At 37.4% G+C, this 18,960-nt stretch overlaps 2 protein-coding genes and 3 non-coding genes across 6 annotated transcripts; 2 read left to right on the top strand and 3 right to left on the bottom strand.

The window, feature by feature from the left end:
* The first annotated feature begins 634 nt into the window (after nucleotides 1–634).
* Nucleotides 635–3,470, top strand: LOC104248622 (uncharacterized). Of its 2 annotated transcripts, none has more exons than XM_009804925.2 (2): nucleotides 635–1,209; nucleotides 1,397–3,470. In XM_009804925.2, the coding sequence occupies exon 2, from the start codon at nucleotides 1,602–1,604 to the stop codon at nucleotides 2,856–2,858; it is 1,257 nt and encodes a 418-aa protein (XP_009803227.1). In that variant the 5' UTR covers nucleotides 635–1,209; nucleotides 1,397–1,601; the 3' UTR covers nucleotides 2,859–3,470. The 2 variants fall into 2 exon arrangements, with proteins under 2 accessions (XP_009803227.1, XP_009803228.1); XM_009804926.2 differs by having other exon boundaries at nucleotides 635–1,313.
* Nucleotides 3,471–4,472: 1,002 nt separating this feature from the next.
* Nucleotides 4,473–4,632, bottom strand: LOC138876680 (U1 spliceosomal RNA). Its single transcript, XR_011402021.1, has one exon. It is a non-coding gene; the product is annotated as a U1 spliceosomal RNA (small nuclear RNA).
* Nucleotides 4,633–5,001: 369 nt separating this feature from the next.
* LOC138876565 (U5 spliceosomal RNA) lies at nucleotides 5,002–5,118 on the bottom strand. The gene has a single exon (XR_011401911.1). It is a non-coding gene; the product is annotated as a U5 spliceosomal RNA (small nuclear RNA).
* An 8,548-nt stretch (nucleotides 5,119–13,666) lies between these two features.
* On the bottom strand, nucleotides 13,667–13,784 carry LOC138876572 (U5 spliceosomal RNA). The gene has a single exon (XR_011401918.1). It is a non-coding gene; the product is annotated as a U5 spliceosomal RNA (small nuclear RNA).
* A 2,229-nt stretch (nucleotides 13,785–16,013) lies between these two features.
* Nucleotides 16,014–17,413, top strand: LOC104246104 (uncharacterized). Its single transcript, XM_070154977.1, has 3 exons — nucleotides 16,014–16,671; nucleotides 16,721–16,833; nucleotides 17,039–17,413. Exons 1-3 carry the CDS (start codon nucleotides 16,014–16,016, stop codon nucleotides 17,411–17,413), a joined length of 1,146 nt encoding a protein of 381 aa, XP_070011078.1.
* The last annotated feature ends 1,547 nt before the right edge of the window (nucleotides 17,414–18,960 follow it).

Genomic DNA, 18,960 nt, shown 5'->3' with positions numbered 1-18,960 from the left:
TTACCTTTTAGTACATTTTAGTATTCCTCCGATACCAGCTGATGTCTTGCGGTGGAGTATGCCCCCATATGGCTCCATCTTGTTTTATATAAATTCATGCACCCATAACAAATTTTTTTGCCATTCAATTGCCACAGTAGCTTACCTAGTGATGCTTCATTCCATTTCCCGCATCCCTTGATGTTAATACCACCAAACTTCTTTGGTTTGCGCACCTTTTCCGATGCTACCAATGTTACTTTCCTCTGCTCCTCTGAATTGCTCCACAGGTAATCTCTGTACCTCTTATCTACCTCCTTGAGCATACTCTGCTCCTTTGAATTGCCTAGAGTATGCCTTTGTGATTCTGTCTGTGATCATGCTCAATATGCTTCCATTACTCTTTGTATTGATCTTTTGTCTCCTTTACAGAAGATCATCTGCAAACACCAGGTGTGTGAGTTTGAATGTTCTGCACATATGATGATACTTAAAGTCAGGCAGTGTACTCATCTTCTTCAACATTCTTAATAGATACTCTATTACAAGAATAAATAATAATGAAGATATTGGATCTCATTGCCTCAAACCTCTCCTCTCCTCCCCTCCCCTCAAAATACCCATAGCCCTCCCCATTTAACTTTGTTGAGGTAATGCATTTCATAATCAAATGAGTAAAAGAATCAGGGAAGCCATATCCCTTTCTTTAAGTCTATCTTCATTAGGCACCTCGGAGAAGTTTGCCTATTATTGTGAACCAGTGATCTCCCCTCTACAAAAGCAATCTGGTTATCAGAGATTAAGTGAGTTAGAGCCTTCCTCAATCTCTGGCATATCATTTTAGAGATGCACTACATTACAACAGGAGGAGATGGGAATTTTACTTTTATTTATTTACCTATACAAGATTAGTGACCCCCCTTTTTTCCCAAGAGGCATTATCTAACATTTATAGTCCTTGAGAAACTTTTCTCATCATAAACTAGTACTCCCTTCGTTCTTCCACCACCCTTATCAAAGATCTTTCTTATGGGAAAACATACAAAAAAAAAAAGCTAAACGTGCACAAAATAAGTTGAAACTAGAATTGTAGGGGACACTCAGTAAAGAGCTCCCTTCCAAAAATAGGCGTAAAAGGCGAAAGAATAGTTCGCTTTGTGGCAATACAAGGCCAGTGCTTCCCTTTTAATGTTGTAACAAAGTCTGGATTTACTCATTCTTTCCGATGTGGTACGCGCGCTCACTCTTTTTTCCCATAAGGCTTCAAAGTATATTACTCTTTCCGTCTTATTCTTCTTCTTCTCCTCCTTCACCAGTCCTGCAATTACTATATGGTGGGAATTTACAGGTTTTTCAAAATAAAAACAACTTTTGCGGTTCTGCATGATTTGTAATCTAATATTCGATTTCGCTTCAGCTTTTAGGTGATCGTGAAAAGATATATGCTCACAAACTGATCGACGAAATGCTGCACAGAACGATTAGGACTAATTATCTTGAATTTCGGATCCAGGTTGGTTTTTAATTGTATAATGGAGGACCCAATTGGCATAAGCAGGACACAGAGCAGTTCTCCGTCGATTAAATTTCATGGTTTATGCTTACTTTAAGTTGGCGTTACAATGGCATTCAGTAGTACGAGGAACCTTATACCTCGAGCTAAGATTTTGATTGCCAACAAAAGTGGATTGATGCGGTTTTATCACTGCTCAGAAGAAGTCCATGAGGAGGCTTTGCCTTCTGAATGGTATGAGAAAGCTTTCACAAAATTAACAAAATTGAGCCACTTGCTTAAGCATGTGGACTTTGTTGATGGTAAGCTAGTCAATGTTAATGACCGCGCGAGAGTTTATGATGAGAGCTTGGAACAAAAGATGTTTACTTTTAAATTATTGGCTAGGACTTTTATTGGGTGTCCGTCAATGCAAGAAATGATGAAGCAGAATATGATGAGAGCATTAGCTGATGCACAAAGCGACCACCCCATGTATTTCAGCAAAGCTAGCGAGAGGGAATCGATTACAATTGATTCCCTAACAAAAGTGTCAAACTTCTTGAATGTGTCTGCTCAACAAAAGAAGCTTGTCAGGCAATCGATATGTGCACAGGTGACAAAGTACCCGATATGGACAGGGGCACTCGAAGAGATATTGAATGGATTGAACTCTGAGATAGATTTTCTAAATAGTAGGTGTCCGAGTAAAGAAATTAATATGGCGCAACAAATAGTTACAACTTGTCAAAAGTTTTTAGAAAATGCCACTTCTTATGACCCTGAATCCACTTCATGGATGCGCCTCGCACCTGCAAAAGGCGTGGAGTCGCCCACTTCTCACAAGTGGGAAGATGTTCTTGAAATGTTCATCGACCTTACTAATTGCTTGAGTGAAGAGATAAAATTAACTTCAGAGGTTAAGAAGCTTGAGGTCATGAAAGAAGGGCTTTATCAGATTAGGGATGTTTCGATAGACAAAAACATTGGGTATAAGGAAACTCGCCACCAGGAGAGTTTAGTGCACAAGAAGTTGAGTAAGACATTGGGCCACTCATCGCGATGCGTGTTCTCTCTTCTTCTTTATTATCTTTATGGCAGCATATGGGATATTGAAGTTGAAGTTTGTGGAGGACTTTATGCAATTGGTCGCGGGGATAAATTCCGTCTGTGCATGGGAAAGATCTTAACATCCAATGAGGAGAATACAGTGCAGAGTGGGGTAAAGCAGCTAAGCAGAGTTTTGGGGCTTTTCAAGTTTGTATGGGAAACGGCAGGAATGAAAGGCGACCTAGAAGTTCAAGGCCATTTGTGGTGCATTGGCGCTGAGAATAAGCTATTTACCTATAGAAACAATCTGTTCTTGTTGCATTCTATTAGTTGCTGATGCAAGACTTTTCTCTGACAATGAGAACTAGAAAGGTTCCACCAGAGGATGATGTATACATCATTGAATGGGTATCGTAGGTTAGCATCTGATCAACTATTTGCTGTCATATCATTTTCAGTATCTTAGTTATGATATGGGGGAACTTTATGTCTGAGTTACAAGACAATCATCACTTTATTAATTTGTTACAAATTGGTGACACTGTATTTGATAAATTGGTTTTGCTGTTTAACTTGTAACGGACTTGCCTTAGTTTATGATGCTATAGGACAATTAAATGTTAGATATTCCTCCTTTTTCTCTTCAACTTGCACAGGCTGGACCAATCCTATTTTGAAAAAGGTCATTATAAGAAAAGACTAGCTGCCATACTCCACCAAGTTTTAGTAACTCTGTGATGCTGCTCCCTGCTGAGCTCCTTCAACTTAGCTGGTGATCTTTTACTTGCTGCTTGTGACGAGGACACACTCATCTACCCATTTATATATTTGAGGTTTGGAAAAATATGATGAATCTCAGGCTGCTTATGCAATGGGGGTATGTTAATGATGTTTACAGTAATAAAGGTTCAAAACTATAGAGGGGAACGACACAAATTGATTTTTTAACCCCAGTAACAGAAGTTTTGGAAAAAAATCCAGTGCCAGAATTTTAAAGCCGCTCCTGACTATCGCCAGAATTTTAGCAAGTTATGGACTTATGGTGATCGTCATAATTTCTAGCCAAATCCTGGCCAACACCAACGGTAGGGTGTGATCGCGATGGATGTCATAGTGTCTTATCTATTCAAATAGTGGGTGCTAAAATTGTGTTGGTTCAAATCAATACTGGTTTTCATAGTCCAACAGTCAACTAAACCATTTATTTGACGCGATGTCCCCTATTGATACAAAATTCTTGAAGAACTGCACTCTGCTATATGGAATCTCAACCTAAGTATAAAACAGAACTAGAGCAGATTTTATATTGTCATATTTGGTCAAAAAACATGAGATTCTCACAAGGACAGCCCAATGGTTAATTTCCTATACTAGGCGAAGCATCTACTAATATTATCCCGAAATATACAAACTTTGAAATTAGACGTCACATCAAATAACTCCATACTCTCTTATTCAGGGAAAGAGTAGTCTTACTTTTGAAGTGTTACAATAATCAACACTATGTCCTTTTAACAGTAGTAAATAGTATATTTTCAATTTTTTTAATCTTACTGAAGCTGGAATCAAAGAGTAAATCAACTTTTACTTTCCAGAACGAGTAAAATAATGAATTAATTAAGGTAATGCATTTGCTTATTTTTGTTCAGAAAATTAGAACACAGTTCCCTCGGTGACGCCTATTTAATATACAAAAACGGTTGGGGTGCGGCCCTACCCTCTCTTTCTAGTGGAATTCACCTCTTCCTTTCGCTCAGCAAAACTTTCTAAGCCTTAGAAATTTTTTGGCCATCCCCATTCCTTCTTCGTTCCGCATAAGAATGTTTTGGAACTAAATACCTCGCTTACAATCGGAAGCGGTGCCCAATGCATAAAAATTGATCGCTGACTCTGGGCCATGCAAATTAGTAGAAACAGTTGCTTGAGAAAAAAAAATTGGTTTAAGAATTGGGTAGGGCCGCGCGTACGCAGACCCCTGCTACCACAAATTATGACGTAGGCTCGACCACTTGGGCAGACCTTAGGCGGGCACACCTCCAAAGTGCGATGGAGGTCACCAACCTAGGCCATGGGCCTTATTGATCACCCATTGACCCCGTCCAGGTAAGTATGTTTCATTGATGCTCCTTGCAATGATTTTATACCCCTCCTGATCCTCAGTTTTCTTTGTTTCAGCCGATGAGGGACATTTATGAATTTACTTTCCCCTGTTTGGTAAGTAAAGTAAGAGTGAGCCATCCACTTTCTACTTGTTTTTCGTTTCTTTTTCATTTATATAGCACGCCTGGCAGATAATAAACAAATTGTACGACATCCAGGTTCCAGAAGAAACAAGTTCAGTTTAACTAATGATGTTCATTTCGGTTCTGAATTGAAACAAAGGGAGTATTATATACCTAGTATACCTATCATTCCACTTGTTTCTTCAACTAGTGTACATATCAAACATCTCACCAAAGGTTAAAACTAGAATTGTAGGGGGAACTCAAAGAAGAGAACACCTCCAAAAATAGGCGTATGCCACTAAATGCAGCGCGCACACGGTATTCTTTAGTAAAAGGCGAAAGAATAGTTCGCTCTGTGCTCACTGCGTGGCTGCGTGAACTTTACTGCTCTTCACAGCTGCCATTTTATATGTAACAGCAAGTTCTGGCATACCCTTCCACTTTCGATGTGGGACTCAACTCAATTCTTTTCCTCCATCAGGTTTTATTGAAATTTGAGGCATCAAAATATTCTTCTCCTTCTCCTTCTTCAGTTGCTTCACCATTCCTTCACTTATGTTATGTGACTATCTTCGTGTTTCAAATAGAAGCGACTTTTGCATTTCCTTCATCATTGGATTCATCTAAGCTCTGATTCGCTTTAGTTTTTAGTGATTCTGAAGAAATACATGCTAACAATCTTATCGATGAAATGTCGACAGGATGGTGTTGTACTTTATATATTGAATTTCCAGTGCAGGTTTAGTTTTTAAGCTTATAACAATGACCAATTGGCAGAATAAGTAAACAAAGCAGCTGGCATTAGTATGGCATTGAGAAGTGTAAGGAACAATATATACCTGGAGCTAAGATTCCGCAAGCCAATAAAAATGGGTTGATGCTGCAGAGTTTGGTGATGAACTCAAGTTCACCATTTCTTGTTTTTTGATAAGATGGACAAAGTTGTTATAAGCTATGGACTTATTGGAAATGTTCTGTTCTGACTACTTTTTGTATGAAAATCAGTTATTAATTGCTTGAGTGAAGAGACAAAATTAACTTGGGAGGTCAAGAAGCTTGAGGTTATGAAAGAAGGGCTTTATCAGATTAGGGATGTTCTCATAGACAAAAGCATTGGATATAAGGAAACTCGCCACCAGGAGAGTTTAGTGCACAAGAAGTTGACTAAGACATTGGGCCACTCATCACGATGTGTCTTCACACTTCTTCTTTATTATCTTTATGGTAGCATCTGGGATATTGAAGTTGAAGTTTGTGGAGGACTCTATGCCATTGGTCACGGGGATAAATTCCGTCTATGCATGGGAAAGATTTTAACATCCACTGAGCAGAATATACTGCAGAGTGGGGTTAAACAGCTAAGCAGAGTGCTGGGGCTTTTCAAGTTTGTAGGGGAAACTGCAGGAATGAAAGGCGACCTAGAAGTACAAGGCCATTTGTGTTGCGTTGGTGCGGAGAATAAGTCATTTACCTATAGAAACAATCTGTTCTCCTTGCATTCTATTAGTTACTGATGTGAGACGTTTCTCTGACAATGAGAACTAGAAAGATTCCACCAGAGGATGATGTATTCATCAATGAATGTGTATCGTAGATTATTCTATGTTCAAAACCTGGGTCGGTGTTTTAGACTGTGTACCCGAGCGGACAACTCGAGTCGAGGAGGGGGCAACTTACCGGGAACCAAAAGGTCATCCGGCTTCGTAACTTGTCCGGCCTCTTTCTTATTTCAAGGTATGACACTAACAGAATAGGGAGTCTCGACCAGCGAGCTTCTCCCCGGAGGTAAAGGGAGAAGGGTTTCGGCACAATTTATATGCATTTCAGATAATATCAAAGCGGTAAAAGCATCATTTAGCACACTAGGCATATATCATGTAACAGAATCAGATAAAACCAAATATAACAATTCATCTAAGCTCGAATTTCTAACCCTGAACCAGTGGTTCTGGGCCACATCCCCAGCAGAGTCGCCAGAGCTGTCACACCTCCTTTTTCCGCCCCGCGAGGGGTGAAGGAGTTTTTCCAATTAAAGGACAATCGAAACGGGATTTGTTTATTTATTTCAGAGTCGCCACTTGGGAGATTGAGGGTGTCCCAAGTCACCAATTTTAATCCCGAATCGAGGAAAAGAATGACTCCATATTACAGTCTGCGTACCAGAAATCTGGATAAGGAATTCTGTTAACTCGGGAGAAGGTGTTAGGCATTCCCGAGTTCCGTGGTTCTAGCACGGTCGCTCAACTGTCATATTCGGCTTGATTATCTGATTTAATACATATTGAACCTATGTGCGAATTTTAACTTTTAACCGCTTTTGTCATTATTATTATTTTTATCAAGAATTGCAACATCGTGGAAACACATCTCGAACTACGTCACATCAATGGACCCGTGGTTGTTGGCATATTTCAACTCTGCTGAGATTTGGATTTGGGTCACATAAATGTGCACCCGAGTTTAAGAAGCCAACATTATTAAATACGCGCTTAAAGCAACTAGCGTGTCATTTTTCTTTGGGTAGGGCCGTGGAATTTTGCTAAACGATCAATCCCTGAGTCTAAGCAATTTTTAAGCCAATGTTTACTGAGGGCCCCACAATTTTGTATTTTTATTCGGCGAGGCTCATCTCATTCTTATTTTTAAAGGAATTTGCAACGTCATGGACACGCATCTCGAACCACGTCACAATCAATGTACCCATGATTAGAGATACATTTCGACTCCGTTGAGATTTGGATTTGGGTCACATAAATCTGCACCCGAGTTTAAGAAGGTAAGATTTATTAAGGTGCGTCCTAAAGAGACTAACGTATTGTTATTTTAGGAAGAGACCGTGAAGGTTCATTAAACGGTCAAATCCAAAGTCTAGTCAATGGTTATGTATTTATTGAGGGCCCCCAGCGAGGTGTGATTTATTTGGCGAGGCTCGTCTCATTTTTATTTTTAAGGATAAACCTACAGTGACTACATTTCTTCTATTAAGTTTGTCTCTAAAATTAAAAGAAAATTTCTCAATTAATTACATGCTGAAAAACGTAACTTATTAGTTATTAGTTTACGGCTAATGCGAATGGAAAATTGCGATCGAGTTTGTACAAAGAAAAACTGCTTTCATTCTATATTCTATTATTCAATAATACTAGAACATGAGATTGACACACCATAATATCAAAACAAATTAACTAGTATTTGATTAATTTAAACTAACATTATTAGATGAAGAAGTTATACATATGCAACCCCATTACTCATTAATTAATCGACTACATTTTTATACAAAGAAAGGAAAATTATATTCAAACACAAATCTAAACAGGAGGGATTCAACAGGAACAAAGCCTGATTAATATTTCATTTCGCTTCAAGCCGAGAGTGTACAAATGTGTACCTGGAAATGGCAGTACAAGAAGAAAAAGAAGTAGGAGTCAGCAACAGTAATAACACAGCAACAGCAGGTTCAGCAACACCGCAAAACCAGTAACGACCAGTAGAATAACCCAGTAACGGATTGAAAAATCAGCAATACCAAAGTGCAATCGCAGTCAAAGCAGAAGAGAGACGGATACAAGATGCAGTAGTTTACTGATTTTGAATAACACTCAAGGAAAGGCAAACGGAAATTATTCAAGTGAAAGTTCAAATTGTCTTTCTCTTTTCAAAACTCTACCACACTTCTTTCTTATTTTCAGAATGTATTACTCTAAAAAATATTCTCACCAAAAATCTCTCTAGAAAAAAAATCCCCCCTCCTCCTTTTGATCTTCCTTTTTGAAAAGAAGACATCATTATCCACCTTTTCCTTTTTGCTTTTATCATTACGTCTTGTCCCCCACCATAATTAAATAATCTGCAATTGGTTAATTCCCGTATTACCCCTAAAACTACTGTTACTGCCCTGATTCAAAATCTGTTATAACTTCAAAAATCTATCCAAATAACAATTATCGCACATTTAAATAGCAATTAACTATAAAAATCACACAAGTTAGACGTTAAATGCTAAAAATGCAACGTACATTATTTTTATGATTTTGTAAAACAAACTTAAATAAATACTAAATACAAATGCGACATATTTTTGTAATTTTTTATTAATTTAACCAATAAACACGCACAGACAGAAATACAAATAATTATCAAAAATGGCACAAAAATTCTAAAATTACACACAAAGGAAAATTGTTTTATTTTGGATTTTTTGGGAGAAATTCTCTCATAGGGCAAAAATCACGTGCTTACAATATTGAGTGCTAAAATAATGTTGGTTTAGATCAATGCTGGTTTTCGTCGTCCAACAGTCAACTAAACCATTTAATTGACGCGATGTCCCCTGATATTAAAATTCTTGACGAACGGCATTCTGCTATGTGGAATCTCAACCTTAAGTATAAAACAACACTTGAACGGCTTTTATATTTGTCAAATTTGGTCAGAAAACATGAGATTCTCACAAGGACAACTCAATGGTTAATTTCCTATACTAGGCGAAGCATGTACCAATGTTATCCCGAAATATGCAAATTTTGAAAGCAATGGAAGTATGGAACTGCACTCCACCATCTGAATACTTGGCCACTTATTACTACCTCTTTCTTGTTATACTATTATTATCAAGTCTCCAAAATTTGCTTTTATTTTAAGCACCCGTTTGGACATAGACTTTGGCTATGTCCAAAAAAAATTGAAATCATTATTTGTTCATGAAACTTGATCAGTTTTTGCAAATTAAAATTGGTTTGGGCAGTGTTTCGGTGGAATTTTTCTTTCACTCACAAAATTTTAAGTTCTTTTTCAAATAAAATGTATGTCAAAACATAACTTCAACTTCCAAAAATTATTTTTCAACACAACTTCAGAAATTCTTTTTTTAAAGTTTCAACCAAAACCAAATCTATGTCCAAATTCATACTTTAACTGTTTATATACATAGTTTATGGTATACTTTAACCGTTGTAACATGGTTATTATATACGTTTACAAAAATTAATGGGAAACTACCAGCTATGTCCATTTATAAGTAGCTTATTACAAAAATTGGAAAATTCATAAAATATTACTACTATTAATCAAATGTTACCAATGTTAGCCAATTAGCTATTTGTAGCAAAAAAAGTCAAATTTTTGTTTTCTTTTGAGTGAGTGTTATTAAAATAGATTGGGTACATCTTAAGTAGTTTGAATCTCCCTTTTGGGATGATTTGGTGGAGTTTTGAGGTAGTTTTTACTGAAAATTCGAAGTAAAAGATGAACATGAAAAAAATGATGTGTATCACACTGTGTATCATTTGTGTAGCACATACGTACCATATTTGTATTCAATGTGTATCACATATATATCCATGTACACATACGTGATACATGTGTCGCTAAGTATTTTTTTAACTCGATTTTAACCACGAATTTTGATATCAAATTTGTCACGACCCAAAATCCACTGAGGGTCGTGATGGCGCCCAACACCATTGTCGGGCAAGCCAACGCGGAAAATACTAAATAAACGTTCATTTACTTTTACCCAAAAATAGTTGCCATGATTCTTTAAGTTGAGATAAAATCAGAAAGGATCAGTAAAGTCAAAATAATCATACAATCCCAAAAATAATACAGTATACTAATGTGTGTGCCAAGACCTGGTGTCACAAGCTGTGGACAACTAGCAGAATATACAAAAGAATCACACTATCCTACTGTTGACTTGTGAGACCTACGTGAACCTAGTACTCTGATACCATATTGTCACGACCCAAAATCTACTAAGGGTCGTGATGGCATCCAACACCATTGTCGGGCCAGCCAACGCGGAAAATACAAAATAAACTTTCATTTACTTTTACCCAAAAATAGTTACCATGATTCTTTAAGTTGAGATAAAATCAGAAATGATCAGTAAAGTCAAAATAATCATACAATCCCAAAAATAATACAGTCTACTAATGTGTGTGCCAACACCTGGTGTCACAAGTTGTGGGCAACTAGTAGAATATACAAAAGAATCACACTATCCTACTGTCCGAAATAGAATAGACAACAAAATACATAAGAGAGACTCCTTCAGGCTGCTAAACGGCACGAAAAGGGAAGCAGCTCACCGTAGAAGTCTCGAACTCCACTCAAGGATACGCACCAGACTGATAGCCAGATACACCTACCTCAGATCCTGTACAATTAAGTACAGAAGTGTAGTATACGTACATAAACAATATATACCCAGTAAGTATCCCGTCTAATCTCAAAGAAGTAGAGACGAGAGGTCGACTTGATACTTACTAGGGTCAAATAATATGAGAAAGAATTTATAATAAGCATGGATAGCACAATTTATTAGCATTATATGACAAGGAATAACAGTTCTTTTTCCAAATAATATCATGGGTATCCATTTACGTTTCAAGGCATATATGAAGTTCAGTCCACAGAGAAATACTAGGTAAAGCATGTGCAAGTAACACCGAGGGATGTACAACCCGATCTAACATAAAAGTAAATTGTGCACTGCCGAGGGTCGAATGGCTCGAACCATAGATGCATCTATTACTCTGCTCGCGAATCACACGTGTGACGCGGTCAAATATAAATAAACTCATCAATCAAGCAGAAAATAATGTATATCTGAGGAGTAGTTGTTCACTGGAATATCCAAATTCTCTTTTACAAGACCAAGCAGGATAAGGTTCCTCTACTAGTCTCATTTACCTTATTCAACATAATTTATACGAATCCGAATTTATCATCAAGTTACAAGAACATCACGTAGAGCATGCTTTTGGATCCTAGACTACCCAGACTTAACATAATAGTGGCTACGCACGGACTCTTGTCACCTAGTGCGTACGTAGCCCCCGCATATAATAGCAATTAATTCAATTATTACACCTATGGGGACAATTCCCTCTTACAAGGTTAGAAAGGAGACTCACCTCGCTCTAAAGTGCACTTCCAATACCAAGAATGTGTCCAAGCCCTCAATTCGTAGCCGACGATCCCAAACTAGTTAAATGAGGTAGGAACTAGTCAATATAGACTCACAAGATCGAATTCTAGCTACTTAAGCAATTTTCCAACCTTTAACACAAGTTTCCTAAAATCCAACCCCAGGCCCACGTGCCGGGATTCCGAAATTTTCGAAGGAAGTTGTTCTCTATAACCTAAGGATCACTAATATATGATTTCTAATTTATTCCATAAAATATTTTGTGGTTAAATCTAACTTTTATTAAAACCCTAGGTTTTGCTCTAACCCCTTGATTTTACCTAAATTCTAGTGTTTAATCTACCTAAGACACAAGTATTAACCCAAGAATTAGTGGGATAGACTTACCTCAAGATGCTAGGTGGAAGTCTTCTCTCAAAAGCTCCCAAAATCGCCCATGGAGGAGTGAAAAGTGATAAAAATGACTTAGAACCCGTATTAAATGAACCTTACTGCTTTAGCGATTTCCGCATTTGCGGTCAGGGGACCGCATCTACGAAAGGGACTAAAAGGGCTGGGACCGCTTCTGCGGTCTTGAGGCCGCTTCTGCGGTTTGGCATGGCCTTCCCTGGGCCGCATCTGCGGTCTCGCACATGCGTTCCACCAACCGCAGGTGTGGTTATGACAGAAGCAGTAGCTTTAGCACTTCTCAAAAATTTCAACCTCACTCGAGCCTCGTCCGATTGACGCTCGAGGCTCCCGGGCCATGCCCGAACATACCGTCAAGTCTGAAATCACGAGACGGACCTACTTGAACCTTCGGAACGCCCGAAACATTGCTAAATCTAAGAATCACCCCCTAAAATCAAATAAATCAAACTTATGAACTTCAAGTTCTTAATTTTCCTCCAACGAGCCAAAACGCCCTAAAACTACTCGGATTGACACCAAATTTTGCGGGTAAGTCTTAAATGATATTTCGGACCTGTACCGGACTTCGGAACCAACACACGAGCCCGATACCCATTAATTAGTTTCTTTACATCCTTAAAACTTCAAATTAATAATTTCTAATAAAAATTCATTACTCGGGCTAGGGATCTCGGAATTCGATTTCGGACATATGCCTAGGTCCCATATTTTCCTGCGGACCCTCCGGGACCGTCAAATTACGATTCCGGGTCCGTTTGCTCAAAATGTTGACCAAAGTCAAGCTTAGCCTTTTTTAAGAAAATCCTAAGGAATCAAATGGGGCATATTTCACTCCAAACTCTTCCAAATCCCGAACCAACCGTCCCCGTAAGTCGTAAATTAGCTAAAGCAGGTACGAAAAATTTTATTTAAGGAAACGGGGTTCTAAAAGGCAAAACGACCAGTCGGGTCGTTACAAAATTAGTCCAAATCACCTCTAATTTTCCTCAAATTTTGTATATTGACTCATCTATATATTTTCAATGAATTTCAATCGTACCCATTGAAAAAGATCCTTTTGTGCTTAGATTTTTGGAATCTTGTATACATTTTTGTATTACATCACCTTGTTTGCTACCTCATTCATGAATTTCCTTTCTGTCTTGCATTCTTTGCATGTGATTGAGAAATAACATTATTTATTAGGGTTTTCAATTTGTATGTAGTTGGCTAGTTTTGGTAAGTATATGATTAATGGCTAGAGGTTGGTAAGTTAGTACTTATTTGGTACATTTATGTAAGATTCCCAAAATTAAACTCTTACAAAAATATTTTAATTTTAATTTTTCAAAAAAGGGGAAATTACATATTTGGCCGCTAGGTCAAAACCATTAACAGCTCCTAGCAAATACTAGTATACATTAAACAATAAAACAGTACTCCTATGTTGCAGCAACTACATTGTAAAGACAGTTCAGGATCACCTGTAGTTCATTTCTGAGCTGATGAAAATAACCAGAAGAAAAGATGCTTAAGAGATCCCTCACAGACTTTCCCTTTCTAAACAAAGAAATGATTGGAGCTAGAGTTGTAGGGGGTACTCTAAAGAAGAGAACCCCTCCAAAAATTGGCGTATGCCACCGAGTGCAGCGCTCACACGGTATTCTTTAGTAAAAGGCGAAAGAATAGTTCGCTCTGTGCTCACTGCGTGGCTGCGTGAGCTTTACAATAGCCAGTGCATCCCTTTTTATATTGTAACAAAGTCTGGATTTACTCTTTCTTTTCGATGTGGTACGCCCGTCACTCTTTTTTCACCTTAAGGCTTCAAATTTTATTTCTCTGTCTTCTTCTAGTTCTTCACCAGTCCTGCAGTTAATTACTATATGGTTGAAAATTTACATGTTTCAAAATATAAACAACTTATGCGGTTCTGCATGATTTGTAATCTAATATTCTATTTCGCTTAAGTGTGTAGGTGATTGTGAAGAGGTATATGCTCACCAGCTGATCGACGAAATGCTGCACAGAATGATTTGGACTAAATATCTTGAGTTTCTGATCCAGGTTGGTGTTTAATTGCATAATGGAGGACCCAATTAGGATAAGCAGATCATATAGCAGTTGTCGGTCGATTAAATTGCATGGTTTATATTTACTTTAAGTTTGCCTTACAATGGCATTTAGTACTAGGAACCTTATGTTTACGTTAATTGGTTATAGCCTGAAAAGATAGTGACGTGGACCAAGTGGTGGATAAATAAAAAGCCTAATATTAAATATTATGTGTGTGGATAAATAAAAGGTCTAATATTAACTATTGGCCTGTGATGGGTAGACACTCTTTATAAATAGAGGTCAATCCCCCTTTCCCTAGCTATTAGAAAACCCTAGCGTATTCTGCCTCTAGAATACGTGGTAACGGTAGACGTCCCATCAGTCAAGTTCTCCGGGCTGCGAGAGCGCGTAGCTAGTGGATCGTGGAAGTTGGTCTCACACTTAATCGTCGTTTGCTGTTGTTGATGTATTCATGGAGTTAAACGGTATGTTTCCTTAAACTCTAACTCTAGATTGATTGCATAATTGTGTCTTAATCTCTACTATGGCTGCGATTTAATAATCTTACAGTTGATATCAGAGCCACCATAGTTAGAGATTAAGATCAATGAATTAATCTTAGGTTTCGAAATATTTATATTGTTGTTGAATTTCGGACAATGTAACAACATTAGAAAAGTTGTTACACGGTCAGTTTTTGGATGAATTCATCTTTGGCGGCTATAGTCCGTAATTCTTGTTTCTACAAAATGGGTTTTAACCCATTGTAATGGAACCGAATTTATTATACATGGAAGGTTATAGCTTGATGTCGACGATGATAATTTTGATCATCAATTTTACTTTAAAGATGACGGAGGCACATCAACTGTATGTTTCTGTGGAAATATTGTTTTAACCTGGTGGATATTGTCTTTAACTAAATTAATCTTTTATTCTTTTAATTCTTTGGCCCACAATTCTAGAAGTAATTATATTATCCAAAAATTTATGTTGTTGTCAATTAAGGCAAACATGGAATGTTGAGTGCTTAGTCAGAACTAATCTAAGCACCTTTTGTGACTTATGAAGAACGTCTTTATCCGATTCCTTAATTTTATTACTTGATCAACTTGATTTGTGTTTGATTATTATAATTAGGTGTGTCTGACTGTTAGCATATCATAAACTTTAATAATAAAATTGTTTGTTAGAAACTTTTCTTGATACTTAGTCAGAGGATGGAGTTAATAAATAAAATATATTATAAGGTATGGGGATTATTTTTATCACATTTTAAATAATAATTTATGATTAATAAATAGTTTCCATCAAAGTGGTCTATTTATTTGGGGTCATTGGAAATTCTAAAAATTTTATACATGTAAAATAATATTATACGTGGATTGAGAATTATGATTAATAGATAGTTTCCACCAAAGTGATCTGTTTATTTAGTCATTGAAATATTCTCAATTCACCATGTCTAAATTGTCCTTTACTAGTGTGCGTTAGTGGTGGAGGTTTACCTTTTGATACTAGTGACGCTAAATTAATATGAGAATAGGTATTGTGTTTTCCACCTAAAGGAGGAACATAATATCTTGAATTCTCATGTGTATAAATAAGGATAATTTGTTATAAGAGAAAGGCTTTGCGTTTCTTACCTAAAAGAAGGACGCAATGTATGCCTTGTACTCTTGGATAAAGGGGAGTAGGTTTTGTATCTCTTGCCTAAAGGTAAGGATGCAGTGAATGCCTTGGACTCCTTGATCTTTAAAAGGGGAGACAGTTGCATCTTCTACCTAAAGGAGGGGTGTAATGGATGTCTTTGACTCTTTTGATTTATATATTCTTGCCCATAATTTTATTTAATTTTTGTGTGTTTGCTTATACAGCTGTTAACAACATGACTACTCAGTTGAATTTCATTGAAACTCTGACTAGTAGCAATTACAAGAAGTGGAAACAGGATGTTGAGATAGTGTTAGGCCTGATGGACCTGGATTTTGCATTTATTGAACAGAAACCCGCTGAACCCACAACTACTAGCACTACTGATGAAAAGGCTAAGTATGAAAAATGGATGAAGGCTAACAAATTGAGTCTTATGATCATGAAGAGATCCATTTCTGATCACATAAAAGGTGCAATTAAGGATAATGGAAATGCAAAATATTTCTTGAGTGCCATTGGACAGAAATTCCTAGAATCTGATAAAGCTGAGATAGGTAATCTGATGGATTCCCTGTCTACCATAAAGTATGACCTTGTAGGTAGTGTCCGTGATCATATTATGAAATTGGTTAACATTGCTACCAAACCGAATAATTTAAGTGTAACCATTACCGATAATTTTCTTGTTCATCAATCTCTAAGGTCATTTCCTCAGCAGTTTAACCAGCTTAAGACAACCTATAATGCACAAAAGGATAAATGTAGTGTTGATGAACTTATTACTGTTTGTGTGGTAGAGGAAGGGAGTATTCAAAAGGAGAAAGTTAAGGGTATAGTGAATTTTGTTAGTTCGTCTAAATCAGCTGATTATCCCTCTTATAAAAGAAAAGGTGGACCCAAATTTTACAAAAAAAAAACATGGTCAGTCTCATTGTCCAGGTGGTAATAGAGGTCATACTAATAAGCCTGGTGTTAACCAAGGTCAGTCTCATAATCCTCTTGGTCCCCAAGCTGTAATTAAGAAAGAAATCAAGTGTTGCGATTGCAAACAAGTAGGTCATAAGAAATTTGGTTGTCCTCTAAAAAAGAAATCAAGATCTAGTAAGCAGACGGAAGCCAAAAGAGGATGAAGCCAGTGTTGTTGTGGGCAATGGACTCAAAGCAAAAGTAGAGTTTATAGGGACATCTATTTTACCTTTTAAAAATAATTCTAGTATTCGTTTAGAAAATACTGTTTTTGTACCGTCTATGAGACAGAAATTAGTTTCGGTTTCCCTTTTGGACAAAGTTGGTTATTCATTTCAACAAAGTAATGGTATTATTAAAATTTCCTATGATTCACGTGCTGTTGCTGATGCCTTTTTAAGTGATGGTCTATATCGCTTGAATATATTGAATGAAACATTTTCTGCAATGCATGTTGAAAATATTGCCCACAAAAGGCCTGCTTTGAGTAAAACGTCTTACCTATTATGGCATAGGCGTCTTGGTCATATTTCTAAAGAAAGAATTGAACGATTGATAAAGGAAAATATTTTATCTGTTCTTGATCCAAAAGATTTTGAAACTTGTGTGGATTGTGTTTGTAAGCACGTGATTTTTGACTCTCCCCGAGAATTTTCACATTTTTAGTGTGAATATGTGAAATTGGGTCTAGTATAGCTATTTTAACTATTTTTACTTTATTTCATTGCAAAAAGAAAAAAAATTACAAAAAGTATATGTATAAATTTTAGTCTATGTATCCCTCATAAATTTGAAAAAAAAATCAAAAATTGCACTTTATTTTGGTACTTTATATAAATTCGAAAATTAACAAAAAATATATATATAATTCTATTAATGTTTTGAAGTCATTTTAATACAAAAATATTATTTCATATTTTTGTCTTTATTAAAAAAAAAAAAAAAAAAAACGAAAATTACAAAAATAGTTTTTTTAACTTTGAAAAATACAAAAAATATTACTTCATATTTTATCTTAATATTTAAGAAAAACGAAAATTACAAAAAATAGTTTCATTAATATTTTGTAGCTATTTTAAATCTTTAAAAAATATTTTTAAAAAAATATATAGTTTTGTTTAAATACTAGTCTTATTTTTGGTAGTTATTTTGCTTACATAGGACTAGTTAAGCAACGTGTTCCTATTTCTCGGGTCCGGGCAAAAGAATAATATTCGGGTTTAAACTACCCGGTTTTAGGCCTAATTTTCGGACCTAGCCCATAATAAACCGTGTCCAGGACACGTGGGGAACCCCACCACGCGTGGGGGACATATGCCTCGAACCCCACCACGCGTGGGGCTCATTTTTATGGGCATTGAAACACGGACGAGGGGAATTTGAAAAGGGGGGGATTTTGAGAATTTTGAAAAAGAAAAAAAAAAAAAAAGAAAACGTGTACTGTTTATCTTCTTCTTCTTAAGAAGAAGAAGCAGATAAAAAAACGGAGGCCCCCATCGTCAAAGACCCACGAGACCCTCCTCCTCGCGGCGTCAAAAACACACAAACCTCCCCGTCAAAAATACTACTGTCCCCTCCAACGCCATCACCACCATCTCCTCCGCCATAACCACCAAGCCTCTCAAACGACCACCCTCGTTCCACCCAAAACCACTCCGTCAACGACCCACCGCGTCTAGCCCCCGTCAAGCAGCGACTGCTGCTACGTTTCCATCGCGTCGTCGCTGCCCCCTCGCCGGAACTCGAGCAGCTGTTGCTGCGTTGTCGAGCTCTCCACCATGTCCGGCGACCATAACCCAAAACCAACCACTCTCTCACGTCCGAACTCCAGCCATTAACCACTGCCCAAACAACCCACCCTACTGTCGCAACCAACGCCCTCGTCATTTTCCAGTCGACAACCATCACCCCGTCACCATTAAACACTGCCAGTCGACCCCCACAATCGTCGACTAAACAGTCCGTCAGCTTCACGCCACTAGTTGAGCCGGAGTTCGTGGAGGTGAGCTGCTTGACCTTGTGTTGAGGTCGGGTTCCAGTCCAAGTTCCAAAGGTTGAGTCGAGGTCCGGTACGGCGAGGCGCTGTCCGAGGTTCCGCTGTTGTTCTTCGTTCAGAAAGGTCCGGCTTAAGTTCCGTCGGAATCGTGTTTGTCGCTCTGAGTTTGTCGAGGTGCAAAGGTTAGTAAATCTCGATGTATTAGATAAAGAAATTT

The sequence above is a fragment of the Nicotiana sylvestris genome, chromosome 8 (genome assembly GCF_000393655.2).
Source record: "Nicotiana sylvestris chromosome 8, ASM39365v2, whole genome shotgun sequence".
In the NCBI taxonomy this organism is placed as follows: Eukaryota; Viridiplantae; Streptophyta; class Magnoliopsida; order Solanales; family Solanaceae; genus Nicotiana; species Nicotiana sylvestris.
This window is presented reverse-complemented; position numbering and strand designations above follow the sequence as displayed.

What these genes read in the sequence shown, in the direction of transcription:
- LOC104248622 (XM_009804925.2), top strand. Translation starts at nt 1,602, where the DNA reads ATGGCATTCAGTAGTACGAGGAACCTTATACCTCGAGCTAAGATTTTG.
- LOC104246104 (XM_070154977.1), top strand. Translation starts at nt 16,014, where the DNA reads ATGACTACTCAGTTGAATTTCATTGAAACTCTGACTAGTAGCAATTAC. An exon ending in TCCCTCTTATAAAAGAAAAG is followed by an intron (nt 16,672 to 16,720) that starts GTGGACCCAAAT and finishes CTCATTGTCCAG; the next exon opens with GTGGTAATAGAGGTCATACT. An exon ending in AGTGTTGCGATTGCAAACAA is followed by an intron (nt 16,834 to 17,038) that starts GTAGGTCATAAG and finishes TCTATGAGACAG; the next exon opens with AAATTAGTTTCGGTTTCCCT.